The sequence below is a fragment of the Bison bison genome, unplaced genomic scaffold (assembly GCF_000754665.1).
Source record: "Bison bison bison isolate TAMUID 2011002044 unplaced genomic scaffold, Bison_UMD1.0 scf7180017864215, whole genome shotgun sequence".
Taxonomy (NCBI): domain Eukaryota; kingdom Metazoa; phylum Chordata; class Mammalia; order Artiodactyla; family Bovidae; genus Bison; species Bison bison.
Window position 1 is genome coordinate 11,136,874 of NW_011494787.1, and position 20,419 is coordinate 11,157,292.

At 39.7% G+C, this 20,419-nt stretch overlaps 1 protein-coding gene across 2 annotated transcripts in view; it reads right to left on the reverse strand.

Annotated features, from left to right (window-relative positions):
* The window catches only part of GPR156 (G protein-coupled receptor 156), a 109,287-nt gene that overhangs the window by 76,190 nt on the left and 12,678 nt on the right, over nucleotides 1-20,419 (reverse strand). The window contains exons 2-4 of one of the 2 annotated variants that reach the window (XM_010845386.1): nucleotides 6,546-6,616; nucleotides 4,937-5,389; nucleotides 4,591-4,727 (exon numbers count right to left, since the gene is read on the reverse strand). In XM_010845386.1, the coding sequence (XP_010843688.1) occupies nucleotides 4,591-4,727; nucleotides 4,937-5,032 (233 nt within the window). In that variant the 5' untranslated portion in view covers nucleotides 5,033-5,389; nucleotides 6,546-6,616. The remainder of the gene's footprint in view (nucleotides 1-4,590; nucleotides 4,728-4,936; nucleotides 5,390-6,545; nucleotides 6,617-20,419) is intronic. The other variant, XM_010845387.1, reaches the window with a different exon arrangement.

Below are 20,419 nucleotides of genomic sequence, written 5' to 3' on the forward strand. Positions count from 1 at the left end.
AAGTCCATCTAGTCAAAGCTATGGTTTTTCCTGTAGTCATGTATGGATGTGAGAGTTGGACCATATAGAAGGCTGAGCCAAAGAATTGATGCTTTTGAACTGTGGTGTTGGAGGAGACTCTTGAGAGTCCCTTGGACTGGAAGGAGATCCAACCAGTCAATCCTAAAGGAAATCAGTCCTGAATATTCATTGGAAGAACTGATGCTAAAGCTGAAGCTCCAATACTTCGGCCACCTGATGTGAAGAACTAACTCATTTGAAAAGACCCTGATGCTGGGAAAGACTGAAGGCAGGAGGAAGAGAGGATGAGAGGATGAGATGGTTGGATGGCATCACGGATTCGATGGACATGAGTCTGAGAAAGCTCTGCAAGTTGGTGATGGACAGGGAAGCCTGGCGTGCTGCAGTCCATGGGGTCAAAAAGAATAGGACAGGACTGAGCGACTGAACTGAACTGAACTGTACTCAATTTGTTACAACTGTGTTTAGAATTTTGGATCTATGTTCATTAGCCTATGATTTTTCTCTTCTAATGTCTGTTAGACTTAGATATCAGGGTAATGTTTTCTTCATTAGAATGAATTAGGAAATGCTCCTTTATTTTCAGTTTCTTAGAAGAATTTTGTAAAACTGGTAATATTTTTGCAATACAGGCACAGTTTAGCGGGGTGCCTCTGGCTCAGAGTCTCTCACAAGTATACCTCTTGGTGAGCCATGGCTGTAGTCCTCCAAGGGGAAAATCTGCTTCCAAGCTTATTCACATTGTCCTTAGCAGACCTCAGATGATCTATTTTCAAGCTCATTGACATGCCTGTTAGTAATCCTCAAGTCCTTGCTGACTACAGACTAGAAACATTAGTTCCTGGCCATGTAGGCCTCTCCACAGGCCAGCTCACAAAATGGAAGGTGTATTTCCTTAGAGTGTAAGAGAAAGAGTGAAAGGGATCCCATACCCTTTTTGTAATCTTATTCCAAGTGATTAATAAGCAAATCAACAAGTCCAGCCCACCCACAAGGAGAAGGGATTTCACAAGAGTGTGACAACTAGGAGGTAGGCCTTATCAGAGAACATTTTAGAGTCTGCCTACCATAGTTGTTCATGACAGTAACTTATTATCCTTCTAATATATATAGAATCTTTAGTGATGATAGCTCTCTCTTCCTTACTTAGGTAATTAATCTTCTTTTTTTCCTGACCTGGAAGTTGGTCAATCTTATTGATCCTCATAAAGAGCTTTTGGTTTCACTGTTTTGTTTTGTTTTGTTTCTGTTTTTTCTTTTATAAATGTCCACTCTAATCTTTATTATTCCTTTTCTCTGCTTATTTTGGGACTTATTCACCCTTTTTTTCTGTTCTCTAAGATAGATCTTTCTTCTTATAACATAGAGTTTACTGCTCTAATTTCCCCTAAAGTATTACTTTAATGGCATCCAACAAATTTTGACATGTTGTATTTTCACTTTCATTCAGTTGAAAATACTTTCTAGTTTCCTTTCTGATTTTGTCTTTGATCATGGGTCATTTTAAAGTGCTAACAAAACAGTTGGACATGACTTAGCATTTAAACAACATTTAGTTTCCAAATATTTCAGAATATTCCAGAGATTTCTCTGTTATGGATTTCTAGTTTAATTCCATTGTGGGTCAAAGAACACACTCTTTATGGTTTGAATCTTTTTAAATTTAATAAGACCTTTTCTATGGCCCAGAAGATGATTTATCTTGGTAAATGTTCCATGCATACTTGAAAAGAATGTGTATTCTGCTGCTTTTGGGTGTAGGATTATACAAATGTCAATTAGGTCCAGTTGGTTGATGGGATTGTTCAAGTCTTCTATATCTTTACTGATTTTCTCTTGTAGACTACATTTAAAAATGTTATAAAAATGCAATATCAGTGACAGAATTTGAACATTACTAAACTATTTTTATTTTATTAAAATGTTTTTCTTACTCTGGCACACACAGAATCACAGGCAGAAATTTAGAGACCACAGAAATGGAATGAAATGAGACATCTAACTGTGATGCTGCACCTCTGAACAAATTTTGCTGTTTAAGAAAGTGCTCTTGAAACTGGGTTATTTTATCTTTCCCTGTCTGACCTTGTAAGCTACTTAATTGTGAAATGTGTTTTTATTCACAGTGTCTCTTTATGCCAAGTCATGCGCCTGCTGCAGGCAGGACAGGCAACAAAACCTTCAACAGAATGAAAGAAATATAGGTGCTTCTAGCATAACACTGTTTATAAGTGTTCCTATTTTGACAGGACATATAAACGCTTCTAAAAAAACCTTGCATTCCACAAAACTGTGTATAAAAATAATGGGTTATGGGGAAAATAGTATGGGACCATAACATTTGAAACACATTTAACTTTGTAACCAGAATACTAATAAAATAATAATAATCTCAATTAAGATGTTAGTACTCAGTAGATGTCCACTACCACTTGTACCCAGGATCACAGTTGATTTTTATAGCCTTAAATCTGCAAGAGATAGGTCCTTAAGGGCATATACCTCCAATAGATAACACTGTCATCAAAATCTAATTTGAATCTATATTGTCTTCAACAGCACATTGTTTTTAAAATCAAGAGAAATGTCTTTTCCATGTCTTCATCTGCTCCCACAACTTCATCAGATAGGGTCACATTGTAAGGTAGAATACCAGTTCTTCAAGTCATTAAACCAGCCACTTCTTGCACTGCCACAATATTCTTAACTTAAGGCTTCCTTCTTTAACTTAAGAAAAATTAGCACTCAATTCTTTAAACTATTGATTTGCTGGGGGAAAAAATTATATATGAACCAATGATGTTATTTTCTTATTTGCCAACTGGGCACTAATTTGCATTACAGAAATATGTTGCAGCTGAAAACAGGATACTCCATAGTTTTCTAACCTTGAAATGTGTGATTTTCCTAGTCATTTTCTTGGCAGCAGACACTGCTGGGATTTAAATCTCCTTCCTTCCAGGATGACTGAAAGCATATTTTGTTGTTTAGTCTCTCAGTTGTGTCTGACTCTTTTGCAACCCCATGGGTTATATGCTGCTAGTTTCCTCTGTCCGTGGAATCTCCCAGGCAAGAAAACTGGAGTGGTTTGCCATTTCCTTCTTCAGGTGATCTTCTCAACTCAAGGATTGAACCCATGTCTCCTGTACTGGCAGACAGATTCTTAACCACTGAGCCATCAGGGAAGCAAAAGCATATATACTGAGCATTTATTATGTTCCTGTCTGTTCTAAGTACTGGAGACAGTGGTGAACATGATAGAGAAGGTTCCTGTGTTCGTGGGCTTTACATTCTGGTGGGTGATACAGACAATAAACAGGTAAATCCACAAATATGGTAATGTCAGAGAGTGAGACTTGCTGTGAAGAAAATAAATGAGTGATAGGATATGGCATGAGGTGTAGAGGCTGGGTGGCCATTCTGTAAAGAGGTAACCTTAGATAGGATGATCAGGGAAGTCTTCTCTGAAGAGATGACTTTTGAGCCATCTATCAGATGAGAAGGACTAGTCATGGGAAGATCTGGAGAAGACTCTCAGGCAGTGGGAACAGTAAAGGGACAGTAAGTCAAAGGTCTTAAGATGAGAGCAGGCTTAGTGTATCTAAGGAATAGAGTGAAAAGTGGCTGGGGAAGCTTCAGGGGTACCCCCAGGGCTGAGTGCCATGCCTCATGGCCATGCTGAGGTTGACCCAGCAGATCAAGCCACTTCTGCCTAACAGTTTCATATCCTCCATGCCTCAGATAGCCAGAGGCGCCCCAAACACCTATAGACAAATCCAACTAAATGACCCTCATCTGAGTGCCAAGCCCAGGCAATAGAGCAGAACACACTGATTACCACAAAATGTCAGGCTGATATGGAGCCAGATGAGTTTGGCATCTCCGAGGGAGTTGCTGAAATCTGACAACAGGATCCAACCAGAAATGGCCTATGGGCCAGGAAGAGAGGGCTGGAGCAAGGCTTCTCGGGAGGCAGCCTGGGACAGCTGGAGCAGAATGACGGCGCAGAACGGGAGAGATGGGGTGGGTCCTGAGGGAATAACTGGATGGCAGTGAAGGAAAGACTCTTCAAGTCCCTTTTGTCAGTCGGGTGCCATACACACTTACCCGGATGAACCGGTGACTTTCCAATTAGTCACAATTGTCTAGCAGAATAGCCAGGAGCAGGGCTTCACTATTTTTGCAGAATCTTAGCTTACCCAGACTGGTTCCAATTCTGCTGCCATAAACTTTAATGTTGTTTTGGAATATTTCTCTACATGATCTCTGTTTTTAATACAAATACATCTTCTCAGAAGGATCTCACCTTCCTTCATGAAGAGAAACTTTTCATTCGCTGTTTTGATATTGTAGTTAGCACAATACTGGGAAGATCTTTCACCTTCTCAAGATGGATCTGTACTGCAAGGCCAGGCCTCCGTCAGGGGGAGTGTCTCACATAGCTTAATGCTGCAGTAGGACACAAGCTTTTCTGACACCAGCCAGCAGTTCATGGTGCCAAAATGACACCAACACTCTGGGTTTTATGTTTCAGGTGATGAAAGATGAGAAACTAGGCATGCTGCTTACCTGTTCTTCCTGCAGCGAATTGTGAAGCCAAGAAAGAAGGCTATGAGGAGAAGTCCACAGCTTAGGAAAGTCCAAACAATACCCAAAAGGGCAGGAGACAATGAAGAAATGGTCTTACTGCTGTGGTGGGAAGAGGTCTGAGAACAGAATGAAGAGAAGCTGTTAGAAATGAAGCTCTTCTATAGGTCAAACATGAACTGCCCCCATTACCTCCAGAGTTGGGACACAGGTGTCCTGCATAAACATCTACCCCTCCCCCCTCCACCACCACTATCATTAACAACAATAACAACAACAACATGTATATCTAAGCAGCAGCCCTGACACCCCATGGCTGCTCACTTACAATTGTAGTTCTGCAGAGATCATGAAGGGGTCTACGTTCCAGCTCCTGACCAGAAAAACCGTCACACAATTCAGAGCAGTTTATTTCAGGCTCCATGTCATCATATGCCCCTCTTGGTATGTGCCTATTCACAGTCTTGGTTACCCACTGGTAGGTAACCAGCAGATCTTTGACTAAAACACAACAGCAACTCAGATCTTTCCTTCAGAGGCGCCATTTTGGAGCTGGATCCTGGCTCAGAATCTGGGATGAACAATCCATTCAGGTGGAAGCACAGAGTTATTTCACTAGGCTCCTACATCAGACACCTTCCAGGCTCTCCTGGTCCCTTGCTGCCAGTGCAGACCACATGAGTGAAGAGTGGACATCTTAGTAACCATTAGGTCACACAAAGCGATGATTCTAGCTTGCCACCAGATGGCAGTCACTGCTCCAAGTACTCTCACACAGGTCCTGAAGGAGAGGAAAGCAATTAAACCTGTTAATAAATAAATGTTTTATTTACATACATATAATTTACTCAAATAAACACATACATATATGTAAATGGATTATTACAGAGGTTTTAAAATATTTTATACATTTAACTATAATAGCTATATTTTTATTAGATATAGTTATGTATAATACATTCTTATATATAACAAAGGTTTAGGCAAGCGAGCGAGTGAAAGTCACTCAGCTGTGTCTGACTCTGCAACCCCATGGACTGTAGCCTACCAGGCTCCTCTGTCCATGGCATTTCCCAGGCAAGAATACTGGAGTGGGTGGCCATCCCCTTCTCCAGGGAATCTTCCTGATCCAGGGATTGAACCTGGGTCTCCTGCATTGCAGACAGTTTCTTCACCGTCTGAGCCACCAGGGAAGCATATTTTTATTTTCCATAATTATACATAATACATCCTTATATACAACAAAAGTTTAAAATACAATATATATTTAAATAAATATATTTCAAAACCTCTTTAATAAACAATACTTTTAAAACAAAGATAAAGCACATCTAACAATTTATAGATATAAAGCTCTACAGTCCCTCTTCAGATCCTTTCATGGCCCAGCACCACAAAAATTTTAGTTTACATAGGTGAGCACATCTTTCTTTTTTTCCCTACTAGGAACGCCCCCTGGCCTTCCAAGATCTTTCTATGCACCTCAGGGATTAAGCTCTGTCTGGTCCTGGCTGACAGTGGGCTCAGCTGCCCCATAGTGTCTACACACATTGTCTGTTGGTTGGTCCTGTGATGATCTATTCACTCAGCGAATGGAGGAGCATTCTGTCTAGTCAGATGAAATCTCAGAAGGATACGCAAACTCTTTATCGAGTTTTTTACTCATTTGTTTTTAAAACTGTCAGACTACTAGAAAGGCTACTCAGATAGTAGGGAGAGAAACTGAGGGTTCTAAAAATTCCCACAGAGTGAGCGAGTACCCATTTTTTCTCAGAAGATGACTACAATTTGAATACTGTGATCTAAAAACAAGCTCTACCTTGCAGAACAAAAGTAGAAATGCAGAGAGGCTCAAATTAATCCCAGCAGAAAAGGCAGACATGACCCCAATTCTTTAAAGCACCTATCTCTTAAGAAAAACAGATTTGAAATTTTACCAGTGGGAATTTTAAAGAGGATGCCACTTCTGGTTTGTGTTTCTGGGACAGCTTAGTACATTTTTCTTTCACTATGGAGGAAAATTGGAAGAGGAAAAAATATCAATTATTTCAATAGCCACTGAATATAGGACTTGTGTTTAAGACAGAATAATAGTGACAGGTGTAGAATGCCATCTTTGGATTCTGCATACTTAGACATGAACAATATAGCACCAGGTGCTGCCCATATATTGGCCTCTCATATATTCCTGAATTATTTACCAGGCTCATTACAATGAAATCCCAAGAGAACTAAAAGCCACTACCTCCTGTCAAGACATTTAAATTCTTGTGCAGACTGGTCAGATTACTGAATGGAAAATTAAGAAGTATATATAAAAACATGACTGCTGCTGCTAAGTCGCCTCAGTCGTGTCTGACTCTGTGTGACCCCATAGATGGCAACCCACTAGGATCCCCGGTCCCTGGGATTCTCCAGGCAAGAACACTGGAGTGGGTTGCCATTTCCTTCTCCAAAAACATGACTATTTGCATCTTAATTTAGTTGAAATTTTAACCTGAAATTTTAATTTTAATTAATTAAAATTTAATTGTCTTTTAATTGAAAAGACATTTTTTTTTTCTTTTTCTTAAAAGCTAGACATCCCCTACTATGTCCTCTAGCATAGAGCAATATTAGAAACCACAGGAAAGACTATACTGCATGATGGATTAAAAGAGACATTTTTCCTATATCACCCTTTTAATCATACTTGCAAATAAGTACACTTATATTTGAACCTTAACATTATTATGTTATAATAAGGTTATAATGTTAATAACCTTAACATTATTAAGTCCTTGTTTGTGTATCCTTATATCATATAGACGTGTGTTTATACATAAAACCTCATTTTGCTCTTGCAACTGTGTCATGTGAAGTAAACAAGACCATTCCTCATTTTCACAAAAGGAAACTTAAGAGCAGAAAAGTGGAGAAACTTGCTCCAAATCTGCAGAGATAGGACTCAAATCTGGTGTTTACGTTGCAAGGTCAGTGTCCTTCTGGTATACACCCTGGATGGGGCAGACATCCTGGACTGAGCTCACCCAAGAGGACACCAATGTCCTATTAAGTTTCTTCATGTTTAGTTTCTAGAGTCTCATATCTATGGGTTCTCTGGAGTGTGGCGCACGACAGCATGTGTATACCAGTGACTCTCAACTAGGGCAATTTTGTACCTTCAGAGGACATCTGGCAGATGTGGTTGTCAAAACAGAGGAGGGTGGAAGCCAAGGAGGCTGCTAAACATCCTACAATTCACAGAATGGTCCAAATAACAAAGACTAATCTATTCTCAAATGTCAATAATGCTAAGGTAGAGAAACCATGGTCAACACTGTGGATCTCAGAAGGAATAACAACCTTAAGCCCAAATCATTCTTGGGAGATTTTGTGAACATGATGGAATTGTCCATTTGAACAGATTTCTGAGTACATTCTAAAGGTCACTTGTGGACAGACTAACACAATGGTATGGAAATTTGAGTGCTGGGCCCCCCTACAATCAATGGCTACCCAGTGTCGGAGCTTTATAAACCATGATACTAGGCTCCACCACGGGGCAGGCTTTCAACTTCAATATTAGCACACATTCACAAAGATTCACACATGAGGAGCTGGTGAAACAGTGAATGGCTTAGTCACTGAAAGAAGAGAGTTGAATGATTTCAAAAACGTATTGAGTGATTGGGAAAGTGGGTGGGAAGTGGTATGTCAGAGGGGATAACAGTAAGGCATCTGACCATAAAACAGATAAAGAATCCAAGGCACAAAGAGAAAAGTGTGCCAGGCTCCTCCAAGAACAACCCCCTTCCTTGCCTCTCCCACTAAGTCTATAGAGGTAAACTGTCTCGTTCACAGACAGTAGCAGATCCAAGACCATGGCAGGACTTTCAATTTACTTGACAGAATGTAGAATCCTGCCCAGTCATTAGGAAAAAAGACACTGTATCAGCTATGCTGCTCCCAAGAGCAAGACAGTGCTTTATAGGTTTACAACGCTCAACCGCTCCCACATGTGTGTGTATTAGTCACTCAGACATCCCCAACTCTTTGAGACTCCATGGACTGTAGCCCACCAGGCTCCTCTGTCCATGGGATTCTCCAGGCAGGAATACTGAAGTGGGTTGCCATTTCCTTCTCCACAACAGTCCCCATATCTTTCCACAAAAATCTGCCCTATCCTTTTACACATTATTTCTGGCTATTGAAAAACTAGTCCTACAATTATTGTCCTTTAAAAAGTTGTTTTGCAGTTGGTAGAACTTCCGCTTCTGTTCATGAAGCATTAACTGCTATTGGAATTGCCTTCCTGCTATAACCAACTCAAAAACCAGACAAAATATCCGAAAAGCTCTTTTCAGATACTGGATAACAAATTTCACAGGACTTTGGAAAACAAATGAGGTGAACCTACAACTGACTGACAGAAAACGAAATATAAATAAACATTATCCCAATGACTATAACTGACCCCAAGTTACTGCCTGAAGGAAGTTTCCAGGCCAGGGTACAAGAAGGGAAACTCAAAGAGAGCCTAGAAGTCTTGCTAAGGTAAGGAGAATAGACTGGAGTTATGGACATCAAGGCAAACAAACTTGTGAGGCCGAGTAACAAAGAAGAGGGAGATACCAAGAAAGAGAGTGCTTTGGAAATCTGCTGGGGACCCTCTCAGTCTTTTTCTGAGTATTGATCTAGTGAGAGGAAACTATCTGAAGTGAAAGAAATAACCACTGATAGACAATAGCTGAACAATTCCTGGAGTTCACACATGGTTGAAAATACTTTGTGTTCCCACCAACCAGAGTGGACAGATCTCATGATACACAGGATATTAGATAAAATTCTCAGGAAAAAATGGAACAAATAAACCCTAGACTAGAAACTACTCTAGACCTTCCCTCATAATGTTTAAAAGTAAGTCTTAAAAAGGATCAAATTTATCTACAAAAAACTTAACTGCAATCTAGAACAAAACCCAATGCTCATTAAAGGACTACAACAAGATCCAGCACTCAATAGCATAAAACTCAAAATGTCCATCATCAGTAAAAAATTACCAGGCATGCAAAGAAGAAAAAGGAAAAAAGACCTATAACAATACATTTTAAAAAGTTTAATAAAAACATACAGGAATAATAGAAATTATATAATTGGCACACAAGGACCTTAAAGCAACTATTATAAATATGCTCAAAGACATAGAACACAACATAAACAAAATGAAAAGAGAAATGGAGAATACAAAAAATAGCCAAATAGGATTCTAGAGATTAAAACACAATTGTAAAATAGAAAATACAGTAGATTAGACACTGCAAAAATAAAACACTGCTTAGCTTAAAAACAAAAGAAATTATCCAAAATGAGGTATATAATTGATAAATATGGAGGTAGCCTCAGTGACATACTGAACAATAGAAAGTGGTATAACATACATGTAATTGGAGCTCTGGGAAAAAAAGAGGGGAAATATTTGAAAGCAATAATGACCACACTTTTTAAACATTTAATGAAAAGGGTAAACCTACAGATTCAAGAAGCTCAACCAAACTCAGGCAGAAGAAACACTGAAACACCCAAACACACATACCCCAAGACACATTACAATGAAATTACTGAAAACCAATGATAAAGATAAAAATCTCTGATTCAGACAGATTTTGTACAGAGGAACAACAGTAATGCTTACAACAGATTTCTAATTTGAAATTATGTAAACCAGAAAAGAGTGGAATGACAAAAGTCAATCCAGAATACAATACCCAGTGAAAATGTCTTCAGGAAATCAAGGTAAAATAAAGATATTTTCAGAAAAAGAAAGTCTGAGTGACATGCACTACAAGAAATGTTACAGGAAGTCCTTCAGGCCGAAGGAAAATGATACCACATGCAAATCTGGAATAAAGGGTGCTGGAAATGGTGAGTGTATGGGCAAATAAAAAAGAATTGTGTTTCTTAATTTTTTAAGTTATGCTAATAAAGATGTGCCTATTAGAAAAACACACACATACCAAATTCTTTACATTCATTATCAATCACCTATACTGCTACTGCTACTGCTAAGTCACTTCAGTCGTGTCGGACTCTGTGCAACCCCATAGACGGCAGCCCACCAGGCTCCCCCGTCCCTGGGATTCTCCAGGCAAGAACACTGGAGTGGGTTGCCATTTCCTTCTCCAATGCATGAAAGTGAAAAGTGAAAGTGAAGTCGCTCAGTCATGTCTGACTCTTAGCGATCCCATGGACCGCAGCCCACCAGGCTCCTCCATCCATGGGATTTTCCAGGCAAGAGTACCAGAGTGGGGTGCCATTGCTTTCTCTGATAAGGGGATGATGAATACATAAGTGCTGAACTTCATGGTTACACATTCCCTTTTCCTCCAAAACTCCACTGCTTCCAATATCCATTCACTTAATAAATCTTTTAAGAGTACTAACAACATGACTGGCACCATTCTAGGCTCCTGAATACACTGGTGAACAAAAAAAAAGATCCCTACCTTTAAAGAATTTGTATTACAATAGGGGAATCAAACAGTAATCAGTGGACATAATACATACATACATAGAATTTAGAAGATATTAAGGACAATGGAGGAAAAGGCAGACCTGAGCAAGAGTGTTTGGGAATGCCAGAGGAAGAGTTACACCATTTTAAATGAGAATATCAGGTTTGGCTACATAAACCTAAAAAAATTAAAGTCTAATTCTATTGTGAAAATTATGAGAGCTTTCCATGTTAACCTCCCTCTTGTTATTGCAGGGAATGAGTGGTTTTGAGGATAAAAGAATGGCTCTATGCAGAGTCATCCAATAATGATCAGTTAGGCAACTAAATTTGGGGAGGATAGGCATCTTCCATTCTCTTCTGCAATTTCTCATATTTTAGGTAACTGTAGAGCTCTCTGAGAGTAGAGTACTGAGAGCTCTCTGTTTAGGCCCATCTCTATCATCTATTTTTTTTTTTTTTTAATGTTGCATTTTAAGCCAGATTTTTCACTCTCCTCTTTCTGCCATTAGAGTGGTATCATCTGCATAACTGGGGGTGTTAATATTTCTTTCCATAATCTTGATTCCAGCCTATGATTCCTTGAAAGGAAAGCTATGATAAACCTAGACAGCAGATTAAAAAAGCAGAGACATCACTTTGCTAACAAAGGTCTATCTAGTCAAAACTATGGCTTTTCCAGTAGTCATGTACAGATGTGAGAGCCAAACCATATAGAAGGCTGAGCACCAAACAATTGATGCTTTTGAAATGTGGTGTTGGAGAAGACTCTTGAGAGTCCCTTGGACTGCAAGGAGATCAAAGCAGTCAATTCTAAAAGAATTCAACTGTAAACATTCATTGGAAGGACTGATGCTGACTTGAAGCTCCAGTACTTTGGCAACCTGATGCAAAGAGATGACTCATTGAAAAAGACCCTAATGCTGGGAAAGATTGAGGGCAGGAGGAGAAGGGGACAACAGTGAATGAGATGGTTGGACGGCATCACCAACTCAATGGACAGGAGTTTTTGAGCAAACTCTGGGAAACAGTAAAGGTCAGGCAAGCATGGCATGCTGCAATCCATGGGGTTGCAAAGACTCACACATGACTTAGCGACTCAGCAAAAACAACAACGACCACCTATAGAAGTTTCCCATGTACATACTCACCTAAACCTTCCCTCTTTGATCTAATTCCATTAAATGTTTATAGCTCAGTGATTCCTGAGTATTTTCCTTTGTTGCTCTGGTGTGAAGTTGTATTTAAACTTATTCTTTAATTGATAGTTTTGAAACTCAGAAAAGTACATGGAAGAAAATAATAAGCATCCAAAATTACACATTAATACCTTGGCATATTCATTCCAATCTACCTGTCTCATTCTAGTACCCCCTCGCCTGAGAAAATCATCCTACTGCTTTTCTACAAATAATACTTGGTTTATGAAAATGAATAATAGCTCAATTCTTTAAAAAGAATGAGTAAATTTCTATATACTATGATTTCCAAATCACATTGTTTAAAAAAAGGAAGATGCAACAAAATGTATATAGTATGCTGCTTTTTATGTAAGAAAAGGGATGAAACTCATTTAGGTCATTGGCTCATTTTCCAAAAGAAACAATGGAAAAAATAAAAGCATTACCAGCATTACCTATAAGAGAAGGAAAAGAACAACAAGGAGAAGACAGAGAGGCAAAACAGATCTCTTAATATTTATAGTTTTGACTCTGAAACCATATAAATAGTTTACTTAGTTTAAAAACAAAATTAAAAAAAGAAAATTGATGTCTAAACTTAGGAAACAAACTGAAACAAATCAACCTATCAACAAGTTGATGATATAACCACATAAAGAAGAGTTAATTTGAAAGTGTGAAGTTACTCAGTCATGTCCAACTCTTTGTGACATCATGGACTGTTGCTGCCATGCTCCTCTTCTTCAGTCAAGAATACTGTAGTGGGTAGCCATTTCCTCCTGCAGGAGATCTTCCCAACCCAGGGATAGAACATAGGTCTCCTGCATTGCAGGCAGATTCTTTACCATCTGAGCCACCAGGGGAGCCCAGAATTAATTTAAATAAGAGTATTTTGATTATACATCAAAGGACAAAAAATAACCACAAAGAAATCTTAAACAACATGAAGTGGGTATTGGATATTGTTCCTATTTTATAGAGATGGATATACATACATATACATATAGACACATCTATCTACTAGGTAAAGCAAATATATACATATACATTATATATATACATATACATATACATATACATACATACACATATAGACACATCTATTTACTAGGTAAAGCAAATAAGTAATTATGTTCATGCCACTGGAAACTAAGATTTTCAAAGTAACAGAAAAAAGATAAACATATAAAATAAGTAAAATCTTTCCGTCTATTATTTAAATGGGAAATATAACTATGGAATCAAAGTGTTCTTTTCCTAAAATATTCATATTTCCCAGTTTGTCAACCAAAGTTCAGAAATAAGTACAATCTGTAACAATAAGCCCTCCAAGTGCCCAGACTGCAATCTCTCAAAACACTTTCACTAAAAAGAAATCAGTTTTCTTTAGTGAAATTGCCAGTTTAAATTACAGAATTGGAAATATCCAAGATGAAACTGGGATATTTTGCCTTGCTAGAAAATAAAAAATTATCAGACTACAGAGACTACAGAATCATGTCAAATGGATGTAGGAGTCAACAGGCTTCTTGTCAATGACAAGATAATTTAAGTATCAAAAAGAAAAATCCATTGGATCTTTGGAAAAGAGAATTCCCAAAAAACATCTGCTTCATTGACTACACTAAAGCCTTTTACTGTGTGGATCAGAACAAACTGGAAAATTCTTAAAGAGATGGGAATACCAGATCACCTTACCTGCCTCCTGAGAAATCTGTATGCAAGTCAAGAAGCAAGTTAGAATTAAACATGGAACAGATCAGATCAGTCGCTCAGTCGTGTCCGACTCTTTGTGACCCCATGAATCGAAGCACACCAGGCCTCCCTGTCCCTCACCAACTCCCGGAGTTCACTCAGACTCACGTCCATTGAGTCAGTGATGCCATCCTGCCATCTCATCCTCTGTCGTCTCCTTCTCCTCCTGCCCCCAATCCCTCCCAGCATCAGAGTCTTTTCCAATGAGTCAACTCTTCGCATGAGGTGGCCAAAGTACTGGAGTTTCAGCTTTAACATCATTTCTTCCAAAGAAATCCCAGGGCTGATCTCCTTCAGAATGGACTGGTTGGATCTCCTTGCAGTCCAAGGGACTCTCAAGAGTCTTCTCCAACACCACAGGTCAAAACCATCAATTCTTCGGCGGCTCAGCCTTCTTCACAGTCCAACTCTCACATCCATACATGACCACAGGAAAAACCATAGCCTTGACTAGACAGACCTTTGTTGGCAAAGTAATGTCCCTGCTTTTGAATATACTATCTAGGTTGGTCATAACTTTCCTTCCAAGGAGTAGGCGTCTTTTAATTTCATGGCTGCAGTCACCAGGTTCCAAATTGGGTAAGGAGTACGTCAAGGCTGTATATTGTCAACCTGTTTATTTAATTTATATGCAGAGTACATCATGCGAAATACAGGGCTGGATAAATCACAAGCTTGAATCAAGACTGCCAGGAGAATCACCAATAACCTCAGATATGCAAACGACATCACCCTTATGGCAGAAAGCAAAGAGGAACTAAAGAGCCTCTTGATGAAGGTGAAAGAGAAGAGTGAAAAGGCTAGTTTAAAACTCAACATTCAAAAAAGTAAGATCATGGTATCCGGTCCCATCACTTCATGACATATAGATGGGGAAACAATGGAAACCATGACACTTTATTTTCTTGGGCTCCAAAATCACTGCGGATGGTGACTGCAGCCATGAAATTAAAAGATGCTTGCTCCTTGGGGGAAAAAAGCTACGACAAACGTAGACAGTGTATAAAAAAGCACAGACATTACTTTGCCAACAAAGGTCTGTCTAGTCAAAGCTATGGTTTTTCCAGTGTCAGAGTTGGACCATAAAGAAGGCTGAGAGCCAAAGAATTGATGCTTTCAAACTGTAGTGTTGGAGAAGACTCTTGAGAGCCCCTTGGTCTGCAAGGAGATCAACCAGTCAATCCTAAAGGAAATCAACCCTGAACATTCATTGGAAGGACTGATGCTGCAGCTCCAATACTTTGGCCACCTGATGCGAAGAGCTGACTCATTTGAAAAGACCCTGATGCTGGGAAAGATTGAAGGCAGGAGAAGGTGATGACAGAGGACGAGATGGTTGGATGGTATCACTGACTCAATGGACATGAATTTGAGCAAGCTCTGGGAGATGGTGAAGGACAGGGTAGCCTGGTGTGCTGCAGTCCATGGGGTTGCAAAGAGTTGGACATGACTGAGTGAACAATAACAAAAAATAACTAATACAGTAACACATATATGGCACATAGAAGGCACACAATAAATGATTATTGCATAAATGAATTTAGCATCATAGGTATTAGTAAAATATTGTTGAAGAAAAAAAAAAGAAAAAAAAATATTGTTGAAGGTGTGGTTGATACCATTGACTTGGTGGCTCCTCCATGAGGACAGATGGTTTAAATTTCTCTTTTTTTTCAAATACCAGGAAAAGTTATCTTTTTCTGGAACATTTTAATGTCATGAATAGTATGTTTCTTTCTCTTTTGGCTGCCGGGATGCTTGGAATCAAATATGTGGTTCACTTACAGCAACTGTGCAGTGTTAGGCATTTCTGGCTCATTTTTATTATCCTATGACTAATTTCCTTTTGTCCGGATTTCATTACCTCTTCATTTTTCAACCCATTTCATGCTTTATATTAAAAACAGGAGAAGGGACAACTGAAGTAATAGGGATATTTCCACCCAATGTGAACAAATAGATACACTGTTTGAAGTATCTCAGCCTCAGATTATCCACTAAGAAGAGGTAAGTCAGAACCACATGCAAATTAATAAAAAATGTATCTATTCAAATCACCACCAAGAGCACTGTTGTTTAGTCAATATGTGGTTTACTCCCTAAGTAGTGACCTACTCTTTTGCAAATCCATGGACTATAGCCCCACCAGGCTCCTCTGTCCATGGGATTTCCCAGGCAAGAATACTGGAGTGGGTTGCCATTTCCTACTTCAGGGGATCTTCCTGAACCAGGAGTCAAACCTGTGAACCTGCACTGGCAGGTGGATCCTTTACCACTGAGCCTCCAGAGAAGCCCCAGTAGTATTGTACTAGATATTCACTAACGTTCCTTCTGGCGCTAACCTTCTGGTGCTAATATTGTCTGAAGTAGTACCTCCCCGTTAACTATGTTAATGTAGACAGCAGATATATGGATAATTATAAACAGCAGGGAATGCAAAATGCATTTTAGCTGTTTTTGATTGCACTGTATTGTGTTCTGCTAGCAGATTTACAAACATGCTGAATATGGGTCACTTACATTAGCAGTAAAATTCATTTCTATTTCCTGAACATACACTGCTCTTCGTGAGGACAACAGGCAGGTACAAGCAGGGCAGAAGAGATTAAAGCTCTCCTAAAGATCACACGCCACACAGATCTACAACATAGAAGATGGCTCACTATTGTAAATTCTAAGAGAGCATGAACATGAGATCAGGATGGGAAAATATTCCATGTATGTGAACAGACGGTTCAGTCAGGGAAAGAAGGCTGGAGCTGGAAGCAATCTTAGACATAATAAAGTCCAATCTCTTCATTTTATGGGCCAGAAAAGTGCTTCACAGAGGTTGGGAGGTTCAGGATCACCTTGTGAGTGTAGGAACAGAGCTCTGGTCTCCCAACTTCAGCACTTTTTCTATATTACTTTGAAAGTGAAAGTTGCTCATGTCTGACTCTTTGCGACCCCATGGACTATACAGTCCATGGAATTCTCTAGACCAGAACACTGGAGTGAGTAGCCTTTCCCTTCTCCAGGGGATCTTCCCTACCCAGGGATCGAACCGGGGTCTCCCACAATGCAGGCAGATTCTTTACCAACCGAGCCACAAGGGAAGCCCAAGAATACTGGAGTGGGCAGCCCATCCCTTTTCCAATGGATCTTCCCAACCCAGGAGTCAAACTGGGGTCTCCTGAATTGCAGGTGGATTCTTTACCAACTGAGCTAAAGGACTTTAAAGGAAACTACAGTTAGCCTTTAATGTATATGGAATATCTGAGCAAAGGCCTGGACTTGGGGAAGGGAAGATGGAGAGTGTGTGTGTATATGGGGAGTGCCAGATGGGAATAGTGACCAGAAGGAAGGCAAGTTTGATTTGAATACACTGAATATGCACAGGACCAGTATAGGCAATTGGAGAGGCCAGGCCACAGGGATAACAGCTCTAGGGCTGTAGACATTTGTGGAGGAAGTCTGAGAGAGAAAAGGAACAATGTGGAAGACGAAAGACCATTCTCCTGGGACAGTATAAGTTTGGGAACGTGCACGTTTTCTCCCCCAAAATGTAAAATGGACTGAATTAATCTGCTTCACAGATTTGCCTTATAAAAGAGGGTGAAATAATAAAAGTTTCCTTGTAAAGCCTTTGAAGTGCCTCCAATTAAGTTTTCCACATACTTGCATGGTTTCTGAGTAATCATCCCTAGGACCCTGAAGCAGGGCTGTGCAGGGAATCTTGATTCACCAGAGGGAAGAGCAAGGGCAGAAGAGACGGCTGCTTGAAACACATCCCTCTTAGGGGGCTTTAGAAGCAGAAGGGAATCACTGGATGTCCTTGGCAGAGGTGGGAGGTGGACAGGATGGGAGGAAGAAGAGTGGATTTGATTCACCACTGTAATTTGAAACTTAGAGGAAACAAAGCTTTTGGATCATGGGGCTCTGTATGAATTCTTGGACCACACCACCATTCTTTCCTAATCTCTGTGTTCTAAAGCCTCTCCTCTCCAGGGCTTCTCAGTTCATAGTCAGTGATTTCTCCACAATCTGGAGAACATTTTTGCTCAAGATTACAGAAGAACATACTCAACTTTTAAATTTGATATTAACCTGTAACTTTTCTTCCAGTAAACCTGATTTCTCCCTTTGCTTACAGTGTTTAAACATTTCTGGCTTCTTGGTAGAAGTAAAATGAATCAGACTGGCTATTGGAGTGGGTCCCCCATAGGACCTGAAAAACACTGCTGTAAGCACCAGGTTTGCTGTAAACAGTAGGTCAACTGAATGCAGGGCACACCCCAGGGTTCCTGGGCCAATTCAGCCTCCATCTCAGTACATGGAGTTTGGCTTCATTTCACACATCCTTGGACTACTTGGTATAATGAGTGATATTACAATGGGCAAAGCCAAGGCTGAATTTAAATCTCAGGTCCATCATTTTCTATCCATGATGCCTTAAGTTAGTCACTTAACTTCAATTCTTCAGTTTCCTCCTCAGTGAAATGAGGTAATACTATCTATACCTCATAGGTTTTGTTGATGATTAAGTCATATGATATCCAAGATGTTCGTAAATGTAACTAATATACTAGATTGTCAATAAGTACTGGCTTCTTTCATCTCCACAGTAGAGGAAAGGGTCATCTGTACAGAAGACTTGGGTCATATAATCAAGGTTATAGATCTTTCTTGTTATAAAGTTTCTAATGGAATCCTGAGTTCTTAATCATTGTTTCTTCTAACAGGAAGAGTAATGATCTTTGTATTTTAGGTAAGATCAGATTTTGTAAGATGAAATTATAGATCCCTGACAGTACAGACCATGTTCAATAATTCAATAAACATTGATTGATCAACTATTGTGTCCTGGTCACTATGCTAAGAGCTAGGAATGCAGGGAACAAGACAATGAGGTTTTGCTCTAGCACCTAACACAGTGCCTGATACTTAGCAGGTGATCAGTACATATGTGTTGATGTGAACCCAGAGATGTTTAGAAAACTCTAAACTCTATAGGAGTACTATACTCCTAGGAACAACCCTCAGGACATCTAGATACTACTATAACTCAGCAGAAACAGGAGGTTTGATTCATACAGAAGGGCTGGAAAATCCCCCTGACTACTGTGAGAGCATCTCCTGCTCCTGCCCTGATGTGGTTTGCTAACTCTTTTTGAACTCGGGTATAAACTGGCACAACCACATGAACTGGGCGTGAGTCACCACTGTTTTATAGATGGATCTTAGAGACCTGTTAATATTCCACACTATTGCCAGGGACTGGAGTTGGGAATTAAAAAAAAAAAAAAAAAGCAACATACTAAAACCCTCACCAACTTCCCAGAGTTGCACTGTTTCCTAGAAGCACTTAGGTACTATTATGCAAATTATACATGCATGATTTCCATAAAAACCAGTCACAAATGTCAATTAGTGCTCATTAATATGCAATAAAATTCTCATTTGAAAACTACTAAGAGCCAAGAATGAATTCCACTTGGCTGCCCTCCTTTAATGAGAACTGCTGTGAAGTGCTCTATGGTATTTCTCATCAGCAAAACAGTAAGGTGTCATACAAATCAAGCTTCAGGCAACAGAAGGAAATTTGAAGGTTTCAGAGGCTGGTTTTGGATGGCTCAAGTTCTATGCTGCTATAGCTGAAACCTCAGCCCTTTTGGGTATCCAGAACATAAGCTGTGTGAATTCATTAATCTACCTTTCAAATAGAGCCATGGTAATGCTGAGCATTCTTTCAAAAGAAGTTTGTGAAGGTGCCACACAGCTGTGAAAACATGAGGTTCAGTCTATTGAGAAAGCAATGTCCAACTCCTCAAAAGAAGCAGAGGTCCAAGGCTCTTGGAATTAATGGGACTCATCCCTGAATCTTTTTGTTAGAATTTCTGTGAGTGAACTTACATGCTGTGGGCTTCCCTGGTGGCTTACCTGGTAAAAAATCTGTCTGCAATGCAGGAGACCTGGGTTCAATCCCTGGGTAGGGAAGATCCCCTAGAAAAGGGAAAGGCTACCCACTCCAGTATTCTTGTCTGGAGAATTCCATGGACAGAGGAGCCTGGCAGGCTATAGTTCTACTGCTAAGTCGCTTCAGTCGTGTCCGACTCTTAGCGACCCCACGGACTTCGGCCCACCAGGCTCCTCCGTCCATGGGATTCTCCAGGCAAGAGTACTGGAGTGGGGTGCCATTGCCTTCTCCGAGGCTATAGTTCATGGGGTTCGCAAAGGGTCTGACAAGACTAAGCAACTAACACTTTCAGTTTTCACTTTATATGCTGTGTCTCCAAATTCCACTTTAATCTGGACACTGGAGTGATACAGGCTCTCTGAGGATAAAAAGATGGAAAATGCAAGCTATTAACAGCAGACTGTTCATTCTGCTGCTGCTGCTAAG